At 37.1% G+C, this 19,050-nt stretch overlaps 1 protein-coding gene across 4 annotated transcripts in view; it reads right to left on the bottom strand.

Annotated features, from left to right (window-relative positions):
* LOC109556791 (mitochondrial adenyl nucleotide antiporter SLC25A24-like) overlaps positions 1-19,050 on the bottom strand; it is a 136,271-nt gene that overhangs the window by 9,026 nt on the left and 108,195 nt on the right. For 2 of the 4 annotated variants that reach the window (XM_070785998.1, XM_070785995.1), the window contains exons 8-10: positions 16,241-16,408; positions 7,368-7,518; positions 619-6,224 (exon numbers count right to left, since the gene is read on the bottom strand). In XM_070785998.1, coding sequence (XP_070642099.1) covers positions 6,043-6,224; positions 7,368-7,518; positions 16,241-16,408 — 501 coding nt within the window. In that variant the 3' untranslated portion in view covers positions 619-6,042. Of the gene's footprint in view, positions 1-618; positions 6,225-7,367; positions 7,519-16,240; positions 16,409-19,050 lie in introns of those variants that run through there. The other 2 variants (XM_070785997.1, XM_070785996.1) reach the window with 2 other exon arrangements.

Below are 19,050 nucleotides of genomic sequence, written 5' to 3'. Positions count from 1 at the left end.
AAGTCTTTATATTACCTTGTGCTTCATAGTACGTCTGCTGCACCACTATTTCCTGGTATTCTTTATCCTCCCCTGATGTGGTTATTGAGGTCATTATACTCATATGGTCCTGCCTTCAACATAATCTTCTATTTTCCTATGGCAGTGTTCTACTGATCTGACTTTTCCAGTGATAAGATAAAATTTTATGTTTTCACATAGCCCTGTGTCTTCCTTAACCAGACTTCTTTTTAGTCATTCACAGAACCCATAGCTTTTATAGAAGGGACTTTTTAAAATCGTTTCCTTCCTGATATTTTCAGTGATTATAGTTATTTTAAAGGAGATATAAAAGATGTCAGGGCAGAAATTAATTCCTTCCTCTTAAGGCTTTTCTTCTCTGATTATAGATCCACTACACTGGCTAAGAAAAATCTCTGCTGAGGCTGGTTGAAGTATGAACTCTAATGGAAAAATATTACATTTCTTAAAGCTCAGTTACTACTCTACACAGCAAGGAAAGTCAACTACACTAATTAATTACAGGAAAATCACATCAATGACAGTTTTCACTTGTCCTTCCAGTAATAGGTCTGAGAATTCAAGTGTATTCAGAAATTTCTAACTCCCTCTGTTCAGTTCAGTTCAGTAGCTCAGTCGTGTCTGACTCTTTGCGACCCCATGGACTGCAGCACGCCAGGCCTCCCTATCCATCACCAACACCCAGAGTTTACTCAAACTCATGTCCATTGAGTTGGTGATGCCATTCAACCATCTCATTCTCTGTTGTCCCCTTCTCCTCCTTCCTTCAATCTTTCCCAGCATCAGTCTTTTCAAATGAGTCAGATCTTTGCATCAGGTGGCCAAAGTATTGGAGTTTCAACTTCAACATCAATCCTTCCAATGAATATTCAGGACTGATCTCCTTTAGGATAGACTGGTTGGATCTCCTTGCAATCCAAGAGACTCTCAAGAGTCTTCTCCAACACCACAGTTCAAAAGCATCAATTCTTTAGCGCTCAGCTTTCTTTATAGTCCAACTCTCACATCCATACATGACTATGGGAAAAACCATAGCTTTGACTAGACAGAACTTTGCTGATAAAGTAATGTCTCTGCTTTTTAGTATACTGTCTAGTTTGGTCATAACTTTTCTTCCAAGGAGTAAGTCTTTTTATTTCATGGCTGCAGTCACCATCTGCAGTGATTTTGGAGCCCCCAAAAATGAAGTCTCTCACTGTTTCCTCATCTATTTCCCATGAAGTGATGGGACCAGATGCCATGATCTTAGTTTTCTGAATGTTGAGCTTTAAGCCAACTTTTTCACTCTCCTCTTTCACTTTCATCAAGAAACTCTTTAGTTCTTCTTTGCTTTCTGCCATAAGGGTGGTATCATCTGCATATCTGAGGTTATTGATATTTCTCCCAGCAATCTTGATTCCAGCTTGTACTTCATCCAGCCCAGTGTTTCTCATGATGTATTCTGCATAAAGGTTAAATAAGCAGAGTGACAATATACAGCCTTGACATACTCCTTTCCCAATGTGGAACCAGTCTGTTGTTCCATGTCCAGTTCTAACCATTGCTTCCTGACCAGTATACAGATTTCTCAAGAGGCAGGACAGGTGGTCTGGTATCCCCATCTCTTTAAGAATTTTCCACAGTTTGTTATGGTCCACATAGTCAAAGGTTTTGGCATAGTCAATAAAGCAGAAATAGATGTTTTTCTGGAACTCTCTTGTGTTTTTGATGATCCAGCGGATGTTGGCAATTTGATCTCTGGTTCCTCTGCCTTTTCTAAATCCAGCTTGAACATCTGGAAGTTCACAGTTCACGTACTGTTGAAGCCTGCCTTGAAAACTCCCTCTGTAGTTTATCATTAATATCCCATCATCAATATTAATGTAATTAACAACATCATCATAACAAGTATGTACTGGGCAGAAAATCAAATTATCTAATAAACATATTTCACACAAACCCTATGACAAGTGAAACAGTGTCATTAGCTATTCCTTTAAATAGCAATGCGTGTGTACATTCCCCTTTACCTTCAATTTTTCTAAGTGAGCAAAGAGAGGGAAGCCATCAGAGCTTAAATATGGGATTAACTCAGTAGGTGTTCAATGAGAGCAATACCATCTCCTAGGAAGCAACTTGAAAATTTATGAAAGAATTTTTAAATTATTTTTAATAAAAAATAATTTTGGAATAGTTTTAGATTTACAGGGAATTTGTGATGATAATACAAAGAATACTGAGGTATCTCATGCCCAGTTTCCTCCTGTTATTAACATTTGTAATTAGTAAGGTACATTTGTCACAAAGAAGCAATACTGCTAAATTATTAACTAAAACCCACACTTTATTCAGATTTCTTTGTTTTTTACCTACTGCCCCTTTTATTTTCCAGGATCCCATGTCCATCTAGTCATCATGTCTCCTTAATTTCCTATTGGCTTGGCTATGAGGGTTCTCAGATTTTCTTTGTTTTTGATGATCTTGAAAAACTTTGATGACAATTTTATGGAGTACTAATCAAAGAATTTTGTAAACTCTCTCTCAATTTAGATTCCTCTGATGTCTTTCTCATAATTATGGGGTTTGGGGAGGAAGACACAGAGGTAAATTGCCATTCTCATCACATGGTATTGGTAGTACATATTATCAGTATAACTTAGCTGATACTGACTTTGACTAGCTGGCTGAAGCAATGTTTGTCAGATTTCTCCAATTAATCTAAGTAACATTTCCCCCTTTCATATTACACTGTTCGAAAGTCACTATGCATAGCCCACACCTAATGAGTTGAGGAGTGGGGAGTTGAGGAAGAAGCATCTACATAAATTATTTGGAATTCTTCTGCAAAGAAGAGTTGTCTCTTCTCTCCCATTTATTTATTCAATCATTAATTTACATTAATGTGGACTCATGAATATTTTATGTTGAATTATAATGCCATACTACTTCATTCTGTTGCTCAAATTTCTCCAGCTTTGGTGATTTGGAGCTCTTTCTGTGGGCTCCCATGCCCCGTCGACATATCTCCTTCAGCGTGTGCACATGTGTGGGTTTGGCTTTTTGTTTTATTTGGTTTTGCAACCAAATAAACTTTTTACTTTTTTCGCACTACAAGATGCTTCAGGGTAATCACAGGTACTTACTTCCCAATTCCCAGAACCAGTTATTTCTTGGAATCCTGCTTCCTTATTGGAGAATGGTATTAGAAACCAAGATTTGGGCATAAGATGTGCTCACTGCTCCAGGGGTGTTGGTTCTCTGGGGCAATTTCAGCTGATGATGCAAAGAAATATAGGTGTGTATGCTGTAAATATAGCTACAAATGTTCTCTATATGTAACTATTTGTATCTATACTAAGATAAATATGAGTTATTACTGATGTCTCCAACAGTAGCCCTTAACACATAGAATAGGGCCTCCTGCTCTTGTTTATCTCTAACCTTCCACTCCAACAGTGAGAAAGGTGACTCCCATCATCTGCCAACATGTACTTAACTATCAAATTTCAGTATACATGTATGCATGTGTTAGTTGCTCAGTCATGTCCTACTCTTTGCAATCCCATGGACTGTAGCCCTCCAGGCTCCTCTGTTCATGGAATTCTCCAGGCAAGAGTACTGGAGTGGGTTGCCATTCCATTCTCCAGGGGATCTTCCCGACCCAGGGATCAAACCTGGGTCTCCCACATTGCAGGCAGATTCTTTACCATCTGAGTCACCAGGGAAGCCCATATATGTACAGTGGTTTCAGAATTGTTAAACTGTACCTCCGTGGGAAGCAATGTTTATCAACTATAGCATAACGCTCATGTGAAGTTCTTTTTGCCTTTAGTCTTAACAAACTTGTGGAAGCACTTTTTGATGGTCATAATGTTTGTAGGGGTGGCTCTGACATTTATGAGGGAGGACTCAGGAATGCTAAATGTCCTGGAATGTGATACACAGTTCTGCACAAAATATTGCATACATGACTTAAACATCCCACTGGCCATTTGTGCAAATAAAACCTGTTTATTATCTATTTTTACACTGTTTTAATTTTCATTAAACATTTCAAGAAAGTAAGTATCATGTAAAGCAAGGGCAAATCACATTTCTTTTGTTCAGAATGTTACCAAGTAAACATTTATCATTTGGGAAAATGTCACTGATGGTAACACTGCATGTGGTGCCAAAGCTGCCAAAGCAATTTCTCAGCACCTGTTGTTGTCACATTTGTGTAATTCTATGTGTGTATGCAAACATGCTTATTTATCCTTTATTTTAAATGTCAAATACAAGGAAAAACTGTCTAAAGATTCAACTGAATATATTTTGTCTCACTTGGAGTTCCTGGTTCCACTGAAATGAGGTAGATGCTAATTTTTAATTGTTGTACTTCTCCTAGAAACTGGAGGAAAAGTAAAAGGAAATAAAATCCCTTAAATACATTTCAGTGAAAATAGGAGAGAGCAAAAATCTGAAAATTTCAAAATTGGGCATGAGTGCTGCCCTAAGGCTCCTAAGAAGTTGGCATAGGAGTTTGTAACACATGTCCTAGGGAGGAACAGAGGACTCAGCAGTAGGAGATCTCGGAAATCTCCACAAAATGTTGTACTCCAAGAGAAGGCCCTATGTGTAGGGGAAACTATGTTGAGCAAGACTGAAACTGGATACAACACACGAAGGGGAGAGGCAAAAAGAGAATGCTCAGAAAGTGCTGGTGGACTGAGGCTCTGAAGGTGCAGATTTCACGAAGTTCGCACACACTAATCCTTCTAAGATTGCAGCATCTTGGAAGGTGATTACTTTGTTTCCTGGAGATGGAATCTTTTAAAGAATGTGTGCAAGCCCAGGGGTCCTTAACAAGACTGGGTTTAAGAACCCAGCAAGAGGAGATATGACTACACAAAGGCAGTGATTTTAAGTTGTGCCCCTGAGCAATGAAGCTTAGAAAGCTACCTTGGCCTCCTCTACCAGAAAAAGATGTGCCCTGGAGAAGGGATGAAAGTATTCTGGTTAATGGAGAGTATTAAGTGCCACTATAGATTAATAACTTTGCATTATGGTATAAACCTTAGACTGTGAGTAATTTTGGTTAATTTATCACCAAGAAACTGATCACCTTGAGGAAATGAATAAAGTCAAATTTTCTTATCAGCAAGACTAAGTCTCCCGGCCTGGACTGTAGTCTGTTTAGCCTGGCAGTTCTTCAGCTGAGTTCGTTGTGGCCAACCAGCCCATTACCACTGTCTCATCGCACTTTCATTTAATTCCAGCATAGAATATGATTCTTTTTTTCATAAAACCAAGGACAGAAATTTGGAATTTCTACTGACTCAAGTTGAAATAAGTTGAAATAAGAATTGCTTTCAGAAATAATGGATTTAATTTTTAAAACTCAAATGTTTTTCAAGCAGAAGATAAAAGAAAATTCCTCCAATGTTAATTTGTTTTCAGTGCTGACAAACAGCTGAAAGTGTCAAGAATAAAAATGAGCCAACAATGTTTACATTTGCAAATGAAAGTACCCAGAGAAATAAGCAATGTGTTATCATGTCATCAGTATTCCATCTATAATCTGATAGAAGGAATTATGAAACTCACATTTTATTTTGCTTAAAAGAAGGGAACTAGACTGATCTTCCATACAACATCAATTTTAAATGCACTGATTTTTCTTCTAGTGTATAAAATATTTTCAAGCTCTGCTTTTTAAAAAATTGCTTAAATACAAAAGAGCTAACACAAACTGCTACAACTGACCAAATGTTTTCTACAGTGTTACTATGGTATCTTCCAACCCAATAAAAACAAGTTTCAAGTTAGGATTCTGAGAGTAGTGGGAAGTGTAAATTGAATCTGTGGATGTGAAGGATTTTAAATTAAAGAACTTTAACAGAATAATTATTTAATATATAGATTTTGTAACAGATAAAGAGAAAATATTTTAACAATTACTTGATATCTCTTTCCTTTGGGGGGGGGGGAGTCAATTTCTCCTTACAAACGAAGTATTACCTTACAATTAGGTAATTATAGCAAAGGAAACAATTTGATATTCTACTTCTCAGTGAATCCCACATGTCCTTTCACTTTTTCAAAAGTCACACAGCTAATGCATACTGAAGGAAGCACCTTTATGATGTTTGGCGTGACACCCCTGAAAAATCCCCTCCTTCCTTCTTTGTTATATATATCTTGAATGAGCTGAATCATAGAGGTTGTTCCTTTTTCTTCCAGTGCTATAAAGGAAAAAATCAATGTAATACAATACTTAATCTAAAGATAGTTCAGTGGTTAAAATGAGAATTTATAGAGGTTGAAATTACTTCAGAGTATGCCTCTCTCCCTACCTGTAGAATTGTCCTGTGCAGTCCAAACTGTAGTCTCTAGACACATGAAGCTACACATTTTAATTAATTAAAATTAGGCAAAACCAGAAAATCAGTTTGTCAGTTGCACTAACAACATTTCAAGTGCTTGATAACCCTGTGTCATTAATGGCTACCATACTGGATAGCACAAATAAAAAACAATTCCATCACTGCAGAAAGCCCTCTTGGACAGCACTTGAAATTCTTTCACAAAGGACCTCAAAGGAGCATCTGTAATTGTGTATGACATACATAGTTTGATAGAGGGATACACAGATCTTCACCTGAACTGCAATATAAATTAAAAAAAAAAAAGTCTCACTAAAAAGAGGAGAAAAAGCATTTAAAAGAAGGTAACTTACCACATGACCCCTCGAATAGTTAACTCGGGATGACAATCAGATTATGTGGGGTTTCTTTTTCTTATCAAAAAGTGACACGTGTGTGTTTTCTTATAGTCTAAATTCCTAATATTTCACTTGAGAGAAACAAAAGCGATACCCTCTACCTAATATCTCTTGCTAAACGTACTAGAACACAGAATAACTGCATTCAGTTCCACAAGTGCATTAAGTTCCTGATGCAGACTATGATAAGAGCAGAACTAGGGGGAAATACGTGCATACTGAGCAAACGCTGACTCAATTTGAAGAAAGAAAAATCTTTTCTACTGTTCTGCATGGAACTGCCTAATTTGAAACTCCGTGGAAATCATCAATAATTGAAGGAAATGTGAAGAGTTCCAAATAGAACTTTGGAGAAGAAATAAAATCTAAAATTCACAAGACTCTGCAATAAAACAACAAATCCAAGATTCATGCTTTAAATTTCAGAGAATTAGCTTTTGATTTATGTATTAATTTTACCATTTTTGTTTTTGAAATCATTAATTTCTACTCATTTAAAACAATTTATTTTAACAGTCTTAAGTTAGTTCTTACTACTGTTTTCATTAAAATTATTTTAAATAACTTTTAAAACTTATGATTATTTGACTTATATAAAACTCACCTTGAGCCTGCATACGAGTTCTAATAAGGTTCAGAGGGAAGCTGGCCATCTGACCACAAGCATTAGACAGTGTACTACATCCCAGCAAAATCGCTATTCCAGGGTCTAGAGAGCCTCTTGCATGGTGTTCTAGCCAATGATTCTTCAAATGCTAGCAGAAAAAAGAGTAGTAAATACCCTATAACTACTATGCAAGTCTAAGCACAGCACAGCAAGTCTAAGTAGAACAAAGTTCATTGCTCACTCAGTTTCGATAAACATTTTTGAGTTAGCTTCTTGATTCAAGAATTATAAAGAGCATTTTCATCGATGTCATCTCATTTAATCCCTACAGAAATTTGTTAATATTGTCACCTCATTTTATAAATTTTATAAATGAAGAAAGTAATTCAGAGACTAATGAATTATCAGGTCAGAAAGGTGAAAAATGATAAGTCAAGCTTGGTCACTTGATTTTGGAACTGTTCTTTCCAAAATCTTCACAAGAGATTGTTCCTACTCTTCCTTGTACAGAGGAGGCACCTCTGGTGTCCTATTGGGCATCGAGTGCACAGATGTTTTCCAATAATGATTCATACACTCTCAGTGTGAGTTCTCTGTTTGCTCTCTGTTCATGCTTTATTTTGTTTTGCTTGATTGTTTTGGTCTGTGAGGATATTCAAAGACCCAGGCAAAATCTAGAGATTCTCAGAGGGATTAACAGGACACTGCAGAGAAGACTGAATAATGCACTCTAAATTAACAAACCCATATTTTCTCAAATTTTAAGACTGATTCATCTTTCTAGATTTGCTTTTCTGTGAGTAAAAATGGCCAGAAAAATTATATACAAATAACTGGTTGAAAATATCACTAGGTGCTTTTAGAACTACTCATTAATTAAAGGATACAACTCCACCATTATATACTGGGACAATTATTATCAAATATATAATTTGACACTTTTGAAAAAATAAGTTTCAAAATGTCCTTACTCAGTGTGCATTTATTAGAGTTATGCAATAATAAAGAGAGAAATGTGTAATGGCACTCTGTTACAACAACAAAAAATATTTAACTATAAAAATAAAAGAATGGAGGGAGCCCAATATAAACAGGGGCAAACAATTTATTTTAATACGATCATAGAAAAGAAAATAAATGTATGGTATAATATTGAATAAATTCTATGAAAATGTAATTTTCAGTGCTAAATGAAATTGGCTATCTTTCACATAATGGTGGTACCACTTACCAGAAATACCACTAGGCTTGTACCTAGAGAGATATTTTTCTTGTACTGAGAAAGAATTTTAAGTTAATCTAGTCACATACTCTCAATGTCCCTATAACCAAGGACATTGTTGGTTGGTATATATTGTTAAATATATGGTATATATTGTTATTTGCTGCTGCTGCTGCTAAGTCGCTTCAGTCGTATCCGACTCTGTGCAACCCCAGAGACGGAAGCCCACCAGGCTCCCCCGTCCTTGGGATTCTCCAGGCAAGAACACTGGAGTGGGTTGCTATTTCCTTCTCCAATGCATGAAAGTGAAAAGTGAAAGGGAAGTCACTCAGTCGTGTCCAATTCTTAGCGACCCCATGGACTACAGCCTACCAGGCTCCTCCATCCACGGGATTTTCCAGGCAAGAGTGCTGGAGTGGGGTGCCATTGCCTTCTCCATACATGGTATATATTGTTAAAGTGATCTACCTGAAGCAGATGAATAGCCATAAAGTGAAATGACTGGCTGAAGTAAGGGGAGCAAGCTACACTTCACTGGAAGGCTATTTACACTAGAGCTCTTGCCTCTCCCCCTACACCCCCCAATTACTACTCTACTCAATTCTCATTTTCACAACTGTATAATAGTATTTCAATTTTCTTAGTTTTAACTGATATTACATCAGATGTTTCTAGGGAGCTAAAAAACCTGAATTCCAGGCCTCTTCCAAGAACAATGATATCAGAATATCCTAGGATATAGCCCAAGAATCTTATTTTTTAAATAACCACAAGCAGATGATTCTGATATGCATATAGAGTTGAAAACAACTATTTTATCAGCTCTGAGGTCCTTAATTATTTTTTCAGACCCACCCCTCTTAACTATGACCTCATAACTATTCTGTAGCTTTTATGTTACTTATCAGTTCAGTTTAGTTCAGTAGCTCAGTCGTGTCCGACTCTTTGCCACCTCATGAATTGCAGCATGCCAGGCCTCCCTGTCCATCACCAACTCCCGGAGTTCACTCAAACTCATGTCCATCGAGTCAGTGATGCCATCCTGTCGTCCCCTTCTCCTCCTGCCCCCAATCCCTCCCAGCATCAGGGTCTTTTCCACTGAGTCAACTCTTCGCATGAGGTGCCAAAGTATTGGAGTTTCAGCTTCAGCATCAGTCCTTCCAAAGAACACCCAGGACTGACCTCCTTCAGGATGGACTGGTTGGATCTCCTTGCAGTCCAAGGGACTCTCAAGAGTCTTCTCCAACACCACAGTTCAAAAGCATAATTTCTTCGGTGCTCAGTTTTCTTCACAGTCCAACTTTCACATCCATACATGACCGCTGGAAAAACCATAGCCTTGACTAGACGGACCTTTGTTGGCAAGGTAATATCTCTGCTTATCAATATGCTATCTAGGTTGTTCATAACTTTCCTTCCAAGGAGTAAGCGTCTTTTAATTTCATGGCTACAATCACCATCTGCAGTGATTTTGGAGCCCAGAAAAATAAAGTCTGACACTGTTTCCACTGTTTCCCCATCTATTTGCCATGAAGTGATGGGACCAGATGCCATGATCTTAGTTTTCTGAATGTTGAGCTTTAAGCCAACTTTTTCACTCTCCTCTTTCACTCTCATCAAGAGGCTTTTTAGTTCCTCTTCACTTTCTGCCATAAGGGTGGTGTCATCTGCATATCTGAGGTTATCGATATTTCTTCCGGCAATCTTGATTTCAGTTTGTGCTTCTTCCAGCCCAGCGTTTCTCATGATATGCTCTGCATGTAAGTTAAATAAGCAGGGTGACAATATACAGCCTTGACGTACTCCTTTTCCTATTTGGAACCAGTCTGTTGTTCCATGTCCAGTTCTAACTGTTGCTTCCTGACCTGCATATAGGTTTCTCAAGAGGCAGGTCTGGTGGTCTGGTATTCCCATCTCTTTCAGAGTTTTCCACAGTTTATTGTGATCCACACAGTCAAAGGCTTTGGCATAGTCAATAAAGCAGAAATAGATGTTTTTTTGGAACTCTCTTGCTTTTTCAGTGATCTAGCAGATGTTGGCAATTTGATCTCTGGTTCCTCTACCTTTTCTAAAACCAGCTTGAACATCTGGAAGTTCACGGTTCACGTACTGCTGAAGCCTGGCTTGGAGAATTTTGAGCATTACTTTACTAGCATGTGATATGAGTGCAAATGTGTGGTAGTTTGAGCATTCTTTGGCATTGCCTTTCTTTGGCATTGGAATGAAAACTGACCTTTTCCTCCTGTGGCCACTGCTGAGTTTTCCAAATTTGCTGGCATATTCAGTGCAGCACTTTCACAGCATCATCTTTCAGGATTTGAAAGAGCTCAACTGGAATTCCATCACCTCCACTAGCTTTGTTCGTAGTGATGCTTTCACTTGACTTCACATTCCAGGATGTCTGGCTCTAGATGAGTGATCACACCATCGTGATTATCTGGGTCGTGAAGCTCTTTTTTGTATAGTTCTGTATATTCTTGCCACTTTTTGTTAATATCTTCTGCTTCTGTTAGGTCCATACCATTTCTGTCCTTTATCGAGCCCATCTTTGCATCAAATGTTCCCTTGGTATCTCTAATTTTCTTGAAGAGATCTCTAGTTTTTCCCATTCTGTTGTTCCCATGCTGCTGTGTGGACGCAGGAGGGCCAAGAGGAGCTACTCCACGTTCAAGGTCAAGAGGGGCGGCCATGAGGAGATACCCCACGTCCAAGGTAAGGAGCAGCGGCTGCGCTTTGCTGGAGCAGCCGTTAAGAGATACTCCACGTCCAAGGTAGGAGAAACCCAAGTAAGACAATAGGTGTTGCGAGAGGGCATCAGAGAGCAGACACACTGAAACCATAATCACAGAAAACTAGCCAATCTGATCACACGGACCACAGCCTTGTCTAACTCAATGAAACTAAGCCATGTTGTGTGGGGGCCACCCAAGACGGGAGGGTCATGGTGGAGAGGTCTGACAGAATGTCGTCCACTGGAGAAGGGAATGGCAAACCACTTCAGTATTCTTGCCTTGAGAACCCCATGAATAGTATGAAAAGGCAAAAAGGTAGGACACTGAAAGAGAAACTCCCCAGGTCGGTAGGTGCCCAATACGCTACTGGAGATCAGTAGAGAAATAACTCCAGAAAGAATGAAGGGATGGAATCAAAGCGAAAACAACACCCATTTATGGATGGGACTGGTGATAGAAGCAAGGTCCGATGCTGTAAAGAGCAATATTGCATAGGAACCTGGAATGTTAGGTCCATGAATCAAGGCAAATTGGAAGTGGTCAAACAGGAGATGGCAAGAATGAATGTTGACATTCTAGGAATCAGAGAATTAAAATGGACTGGAATGGGTGAATTTAACTCAGATGACCATTATATCTACTACTGTGGGAAGGAATCCCTTAGAAGAAATGGAGTAGCCATCACAGTCAACAAAAGAGTCTGAAATGCAGTACTTGGATACAATCTCAAAAACGACAGAATGATCTCTGTTAGTTTCCAAGGCAAACCATTCAATATTGTGGTAATCCAAGTCTATGCCCCAACCAGCAATGGTGAAGAAGCTGAAGTTGAACAGTTCTATGAAGACCTACAAGACCTTTTAGAACTAACACCCAAAAAAGATGTCCTTTTCATTATAGGGGCCTGGAATGCAAAAGTAGGAAGTCAAGAAACACCTGGAGTAACAGGCAAATTTGGCCTTGGAGTACAGAATGAAGCAGGGCAAAGGCTAATAGAGTTTTGCCAAGAGAACGCACTGGTCATAGCAAACACCCTCTTCCAGCAACACAAGAGAAGACTCTACACATGGACATCACCAGATGGTCAACACCGAAATCAGATTGATTATATTCTTTGCAGCCAAAGATGGAGAAGCTCTATACAGTCAGCAAAAGCAAGACCGGGAGCTGACTGTGGCTCAGATCATGAACTCCTTATTGCCAAATTCAGACTTAAATTGAAGAAAGTAGGGAAAACCACTAGACCATTCAGGTATGACCTAAATCAAATCCCTTATGATTATACAGTGGAAGTGAGAAATAGATTTAAGGGACTAGATCTGATAGACAAAGTGCCTGATGAACTATGGACAGAGGTTCGTGACATTGTACAGGAGACAGGGATCAAGACCATCCCCATGGAAAAGAAATTCAAAAGAGTAAAATGGCTGTCTGAGGAGGCCTTACAAATAGCTGTGAAAAGAAGATAAGTGAAAAGCAAAGGAGAAAAGGAAAGATATAAGCATCTGAATGCAGAGTTCTAAGGAGAGATAAGAAAGCCTTCCTCAGTGATCAGTGTTACTTATAATTCACAGTAAACGTCAGATGTCAACTTAATTCTTCTTCATAGGAGTGTTTCAAGTTTAAAGTAACTGGTTCAATAGAAAACTGTGAGACAATCATAAAGAGTAAATTCCTAGGTTAAAAATTGAAGTGATAAGTTTAGAGTAGAATATTTAGAATTTGAGTAATCGTCACAAATAGCTCTGGAGTATATTCAGCTCAGTTTGGGGGTTTTATTGCTCTTTCTTTTTTTAATTATACTATAGTTGAGTTATAATATTGTGTTAGTTTCAGGTGTACATCAGAGTTTTGTATATATATAAAATTTCAGATTCTTTTCCATTAGATAAGATATACTGAATATAGTTCCCTGTGCCATACAGTAAATTCTTATTTATCTATTATATATACATGACTGAGTGACTGAACTGAAATGAACTGAACTGAATGTGTATTTGCCAATTCTATGCTCTTAATTTGCAGCCACTTCCCCTTTGGTAATCAAATAAACCATATGTTTATTTTATGTGTCTCTGAGTCTGTTTCTGTTTTATAAATTAAATCATTTATACTATTTTTTAGATTCCACATATAAGTGATCAAATTGCCAACATAAGTTGACAGAAAAAGCAAGAGAACTCCAGAAAAACATCTACTTCAGCTTCATTGACTACACTAAAGCCTTTGACTGTGTGGAACACAACAAACTGTGGAAAATTCTTAAAGAGATGGAAATACCAGACCAACTTACCTGCCTCCTGAGAAATCTATATGCAGGTCAAGAAGCAACAGTGAGAACTGAACATGGAACAAAGGACTGGTTCCAAACTGAGAAAGGAGTATGTCAAGGCTGTATATTGTCACCCTGCTTATTTAACTTTTATGCAGAGTACTCATGTGAAATTCTGGGCTGAATGAAGCACAAGCTGGATCAAGACTGCCAGGAGAAATATCAATAACCTCAGATATGCAGATAACACCACCCTAATGGTAGAAAGAAAATAAAGTTTTTCACTGTTTCCATTGTCTCCCCATCTATTTGGCATGAAGTGATGGGACCAGATGCCATGATCTTCGTTTTTTGATTGTTGAATTTTAAGCCAGCTTTTTCACTCTCCCTTTCACTTTCATCAAGAAGCTCTTTAGTTCCTCTTCTTTGGAAAAATGTCTGTTTAGGACTTCTGTCCATTTTTTGGTTGAGTTGTTTGTTGTTGTTTTTCTTTTCTTTTTTTGATACTGAGGTATTTTTACATTTTAGAAATTATGCCTTTGTCAGTTGCATTGTTTGCAAATATTTTCTCATTCTGTAGGATGTACTTTCATTTTGTTTACAGTTTCCTTTTCTGTGCAAAAGTATTTCCCATTTGCTTATTTTTGCTTTAATTTCTTCTGTCTTAGGAGACTCATTTAAGAAAACATTGGTACAGGAAGGTAAATAAGATGGTGGAATAGAAGGACTTGGGCTCACCTTCTCTCAGGAAAACATCAAAATCACAACTAACTGCTAAAGAACCATAGATAAAATATGCACACTACTAGATAAAAGATCAAAAGGACCTAATGTATAGCACAGGGAATTCTGCTGGGAAAAGAATTGAAAAAGAAGGATATATGTATATATATAACTGAATCACTTTGATGTACACCAGAAACCAATACATTATAAATCAACTATCCTACAATATAAAATAAAAAAAATTTTTAAGCAAAATATTGGTATGATTTATCTCCAAGAATGTTTTGCTATGTCCTCTTCTATGAGTTTTATGGGTTCATGTATTATATCTAACTGTTTAGGCCACTTTGATTTATTTTTGTGTATGCTGTGAGGAAGTGTCCTAATTTCATTGATTTACATGAGGCTGTCTAGCTTTGCCAACACCACTTGCTGAAGAGGCTGTCTTTTCTCCATTGTATATTCCTTTCTCCTTTGTCAAAGATTAATTGATCACAGGTATGTGTGTTTATTTCTGGGCTCTCTACTGTTCAACTGATCTAGATATATATGTTTTTGTGCCAATGACATGCTTTTTGGTTACTGTAAATTTTGTAGTATTGTCTGAAGTCTAGGAGGGTTATGCCTCCACTTTATTCTTTTTCTTCAGTATTACTTATGCAATTCTGAGCCTTTTCTGTTCCATATAAGTTTTAGTATTATTTGTCCTAGTTCTATGAAAAATGTCATGTGTAATTTGATAGGGATTGCATTACATCTGTACATAGCATTGTGTAGTATGACCAATTTAACAATATTGATTTTTCCAATCCAAGATATCTTTCCAGTTTTTAAATCATCTTCAGTTTACTTTATCAATAATTTTTATTTCTCAGTGTACAGGTCTTTCACCTCCTTGGTTAGGTTTATTTCTAGGGTTTTTAAGCCCCAATTTTAGACAGGAATTTTTTTAACTTTCTTTTTTAATATTTCATTGTTAGTGTAAAGAAATTCAACAATTTCTGAGTGTTAATCTTGTACCTGCTACCTTGCAGAATTAATCATTTCTAGTAGTTTTTGTGTGGAGTCTTTAGGGTTTTCTATTAGAGTATCCTGTTATTTGCATATAATGACAATTTTACCTTTTCCCTTCCAATTTCCATATCTTTTAGGTTTTTTTGTTGTTTGATTGCTGTGACTAGGACTTCGAATACTATGTTGAATAGAAATGGGGAGAGTGGGCAATCCTTGTTTTGTTTCAGAATTTAGAAAGAAGGCTTTTATAATAGCTTTCACTGTTGAGTATTATATTGCTGTGGGTTTGTCATAAATATTCCCTCTATATCCTTTTGGTGAGAGATGCTCTCATGAATGGATGTTGAATTTTATCAAATGTTTTTTCTGCATTTATTGAGATGATCATGTGGTTTTCATCTTTTCTTTTGTTGATGTGCTGTATCACACTGATTGATTTGTGTATGCTGAACCATCTGTCTGATCCAGGGGTGGATCCAACTTGGTTGTGGTGTGTGATCTTTTTTTTGTGTTGCTGGGTTTGCAACAAAATCTGTTTGGATTTGTAACAAAAATGTGTTGAGCATTTTTGTATCTATATTCATCAAAGACACTGGCTTGCAATTTTCTTTTTTTGTAGTATGTTTGATTTTGCTATCAAGGTGATGGTGGCTTAGCAGAAAGGTCTTTCTTTATTATTACCAAAAACTAATTCAAACAAAAAAGAAAAAAACAAAAAATTATTACTAGACTAGCAAACAACTAATATATAAAAAGAAAAACAAAATAAAACAATTCAGTTCACTTCTTGGTTGGAAGCTATTTCATAAAAAATCATTTATAGCCAGATTTTTAGAATAAAAACTAGTATTGAATCAAATTTTCAAATCTAACACAAAACATCATGTTATAAGAATAAGCTTACCTCATAAACACAAAGATCTATCCCTGCATAAGGTATAATTCCTAGCAAGTTAGGAATATAACCTTTGAAAAAGGCTCTAGCACCTTCTTGCTTCAGAAGCTGCTTGCCACAATCAATAATCCCTGAGTACTGTCCAGTTTTACCTACAGCCAGTCTGGTCTTTATAACCTAAATGTGAAATAATACAATAAAAATATATTGATCAGATTCACTCAACTTACCTAGCAATCAATTAAACTGTATTAGGTCATGATGTTTGCTAATTATCATAGAAATAAAAAAAGAAAGCAATCTCAAATATAATTTTAACTTTCTGCTAACTCTTAATTATAAACAACTGATACAGTACAGAGGTTTTTTTTTTTAATTATTTAAACAGGAAAATATAATTAAGCATTGTGGCTTTAATTGATATACCCACTCAAACACCTTTCATGTACTATAAGGAAACATATTCTAAATCAAACCAGCTGAGATAACCTTATTGATTTAAGATAAAGCAATAACATTCTTTAGGCAAGGATACTGAAGGTGGTAGCCATTCCCTTCTCCAGGGGATCTTCCCGACCCAGGGATCGAACCTGGTCTCCGGCATTGCATGCAGATTCTTTACTGTCTGAGCTACCAGGGAAGCCCAAAATAAAGCAGCTATAGTCAAAATTCAAATTTTCCAAAAGTGTATAGTCATGGTAAAGTGAACAACAAGTATGGAAAAAACATTCTATAATATGCTAAAAATACATACTCTGGGAACTATCATTAACAACAGGGTCTACAAACTAACTTAATATAACTTGGGTTCATTTTGTGCTCATAAAGTAGTAACATAACATGGGTTATGAAGACAATATAGCTTCTTGTAGGCTGTCTGTGATCCATCTTCCTATGTTTAGTGTAATTCTTCTGATAGAACTTCACTTATTGTCCTTTTAATTTCTATTAATCTAATTTAAGGGAGTTCCAGATACACTTCTTGAAGGAGGAAATGGCAACCCACTCCAGTACTCTTGCTTGGAGAATCCCATGGACAGAGGAGCCTGGCCAGCTCTGGCCCATAGGGTTGCAAAGAGTCAGACACAACTGAAGTGACTTAACATGCACACACACAGATATACTTGGAGAAAAGGCTCTCTAAAATATCCAAGACAAGAAAAACACAAACTTTGTCTTAATTGGGCAACTGTATATCTTGATGGAGCTTCCTCTGAGTAGTCAGTTGGAAGCCCTCTGTACGAACTTCTCTGTAGGACCCAACACTTTGGATAATCTCATTCTTAAAACTCTTTGCCTTCTCCAGGGCCGTGCACTCTCTTCTTACCCAAGTAAATTTTTTCTGCCTGCTTCCCTGGCATGTTTTTTGCTCCTTTCATTCTCTAAACTAAGATTTTCTCAAAAGTTAAAAATAAAATTATGACTTATTTCCAACCAATTTCAAGGCTTTAACTAACACTTCTTCACAGATGACATGTCAAGACTTGAAATCTCTCAAGTCTTAGTATTACATTTGCAACTGCCTGTAGAAAATCATAACTCAGTTGCCCACCAATAACTCAAATTAAATACAGGCAAACCTGAACTCATCATCTTTCAGAGTCTGGCTCACTTCCTCCGTTCTGTACCTCTGTTAGAGACCTAACTCAGACATAACTCTGCTAGACATTTGGGCACAGAACCCAGACAGAACTTTGCCATCTTCCTTTCCCTTTCTTCTGTTTTCCATTTCTCAAGTGGTCAGTTCTTATGACTGTTCTAATGTGAGTCAATTTCTCCTAGTCAATATCATATGTCAAGTCCTTATTATCACTTCTCTGAATGATAGCAATATCTTGTATCTAGTTATCTCATTTCTCTAGTCTCTGCTCCTCTAAAAAACTTTACCGGGATTACACTTCAAGCTCAAAAGTCTTCAATGGATCTTATTTTTTTAAGAAATTAAAGCTAAATTTCTTAAGTTGCATTGATAAGCTATTCTGATCTGGTCCCAGACCATTATTTATAGTATTATCCTATCTCCACCTGAATATCTGCTCTTATATCCCCATTCCTTTGCTCAAGTTGTTATTTACACTTAAAATCCACTTCCTTATCATCTCCAAACATCCAAATTCTAAGTCAAACTCACACATTCAACTCATGTCCTTCATGAAATCCATTAACTAGAATAATATCTCCCTTCTGAATTTCCGTAATACTTGGTACTGATCTCCCTTCTAGAATTTATATTTATATTTTGACCCACTCCAGTATTCTGGCCTGGAGAATTCCGTGGACTGTATAGTTCTTGGGGTTGCAAAGAGTTGGACACAACTAAGCAACTTCCACTTTCACTTTTCATCATTACTGATGTACATATTCTATCTCCCCTTCTGGACTATAATAAGCTCCATGACCAAAATGCCTGTCTGATTCAACTCTGGATCCAGATAAATACTTTAAAGTATGTGGGTGTTCAATACAAATTTGATTTTATTAATGAATAAGTGATTCTATCAATTAATTGGAGAAATGAAATTATTTGTCTTCTTAGTTCCCTGGTGGTTCAGAGGGTAAAGCGTCTGCCTGCAATGCAGAAGACCTGGGTTCAATCCCTGGGTCAGGAAGATCCCCTGGAGAAGGAAATGGCAACCCACTCCAGTACTCTTGCCTGGAAAATCCCATGGACAGAGAAGCCTAGTAGACTACAGTCCATGGGGTCAACAAAGAGTCGGACACAACTGAGCAACCACACTTTCACTTTCACAGTACAATACTAATTTTATCCTAAACCAAAAAAGACTGGGCAACTGACAGTTACTAAGGGCAACTGACAC

Source organism: Bos indicus, chromosome 3 (genome assembly GCF_029378745.1).
Source record: "Bos indicus isolate NIAB-ARS_2022 breed Sahiwal x Tharparkar chromosome 3, NIAB-ARS_B.indTharparkar_mat_pri_1.0, whole genome shotgun sequence".
Taxonomy (NCBI): Eukaryota; Metazoa; Chordata; class Mammalia; order Artiodactyla; family Bovidae; genus Bos; species Bos indicus.
The sequence above is the reverse complement of the archived record's forward strand: the minus strand, read 5'-3'. Positions and strand labels throughout refer to the sequence as shown.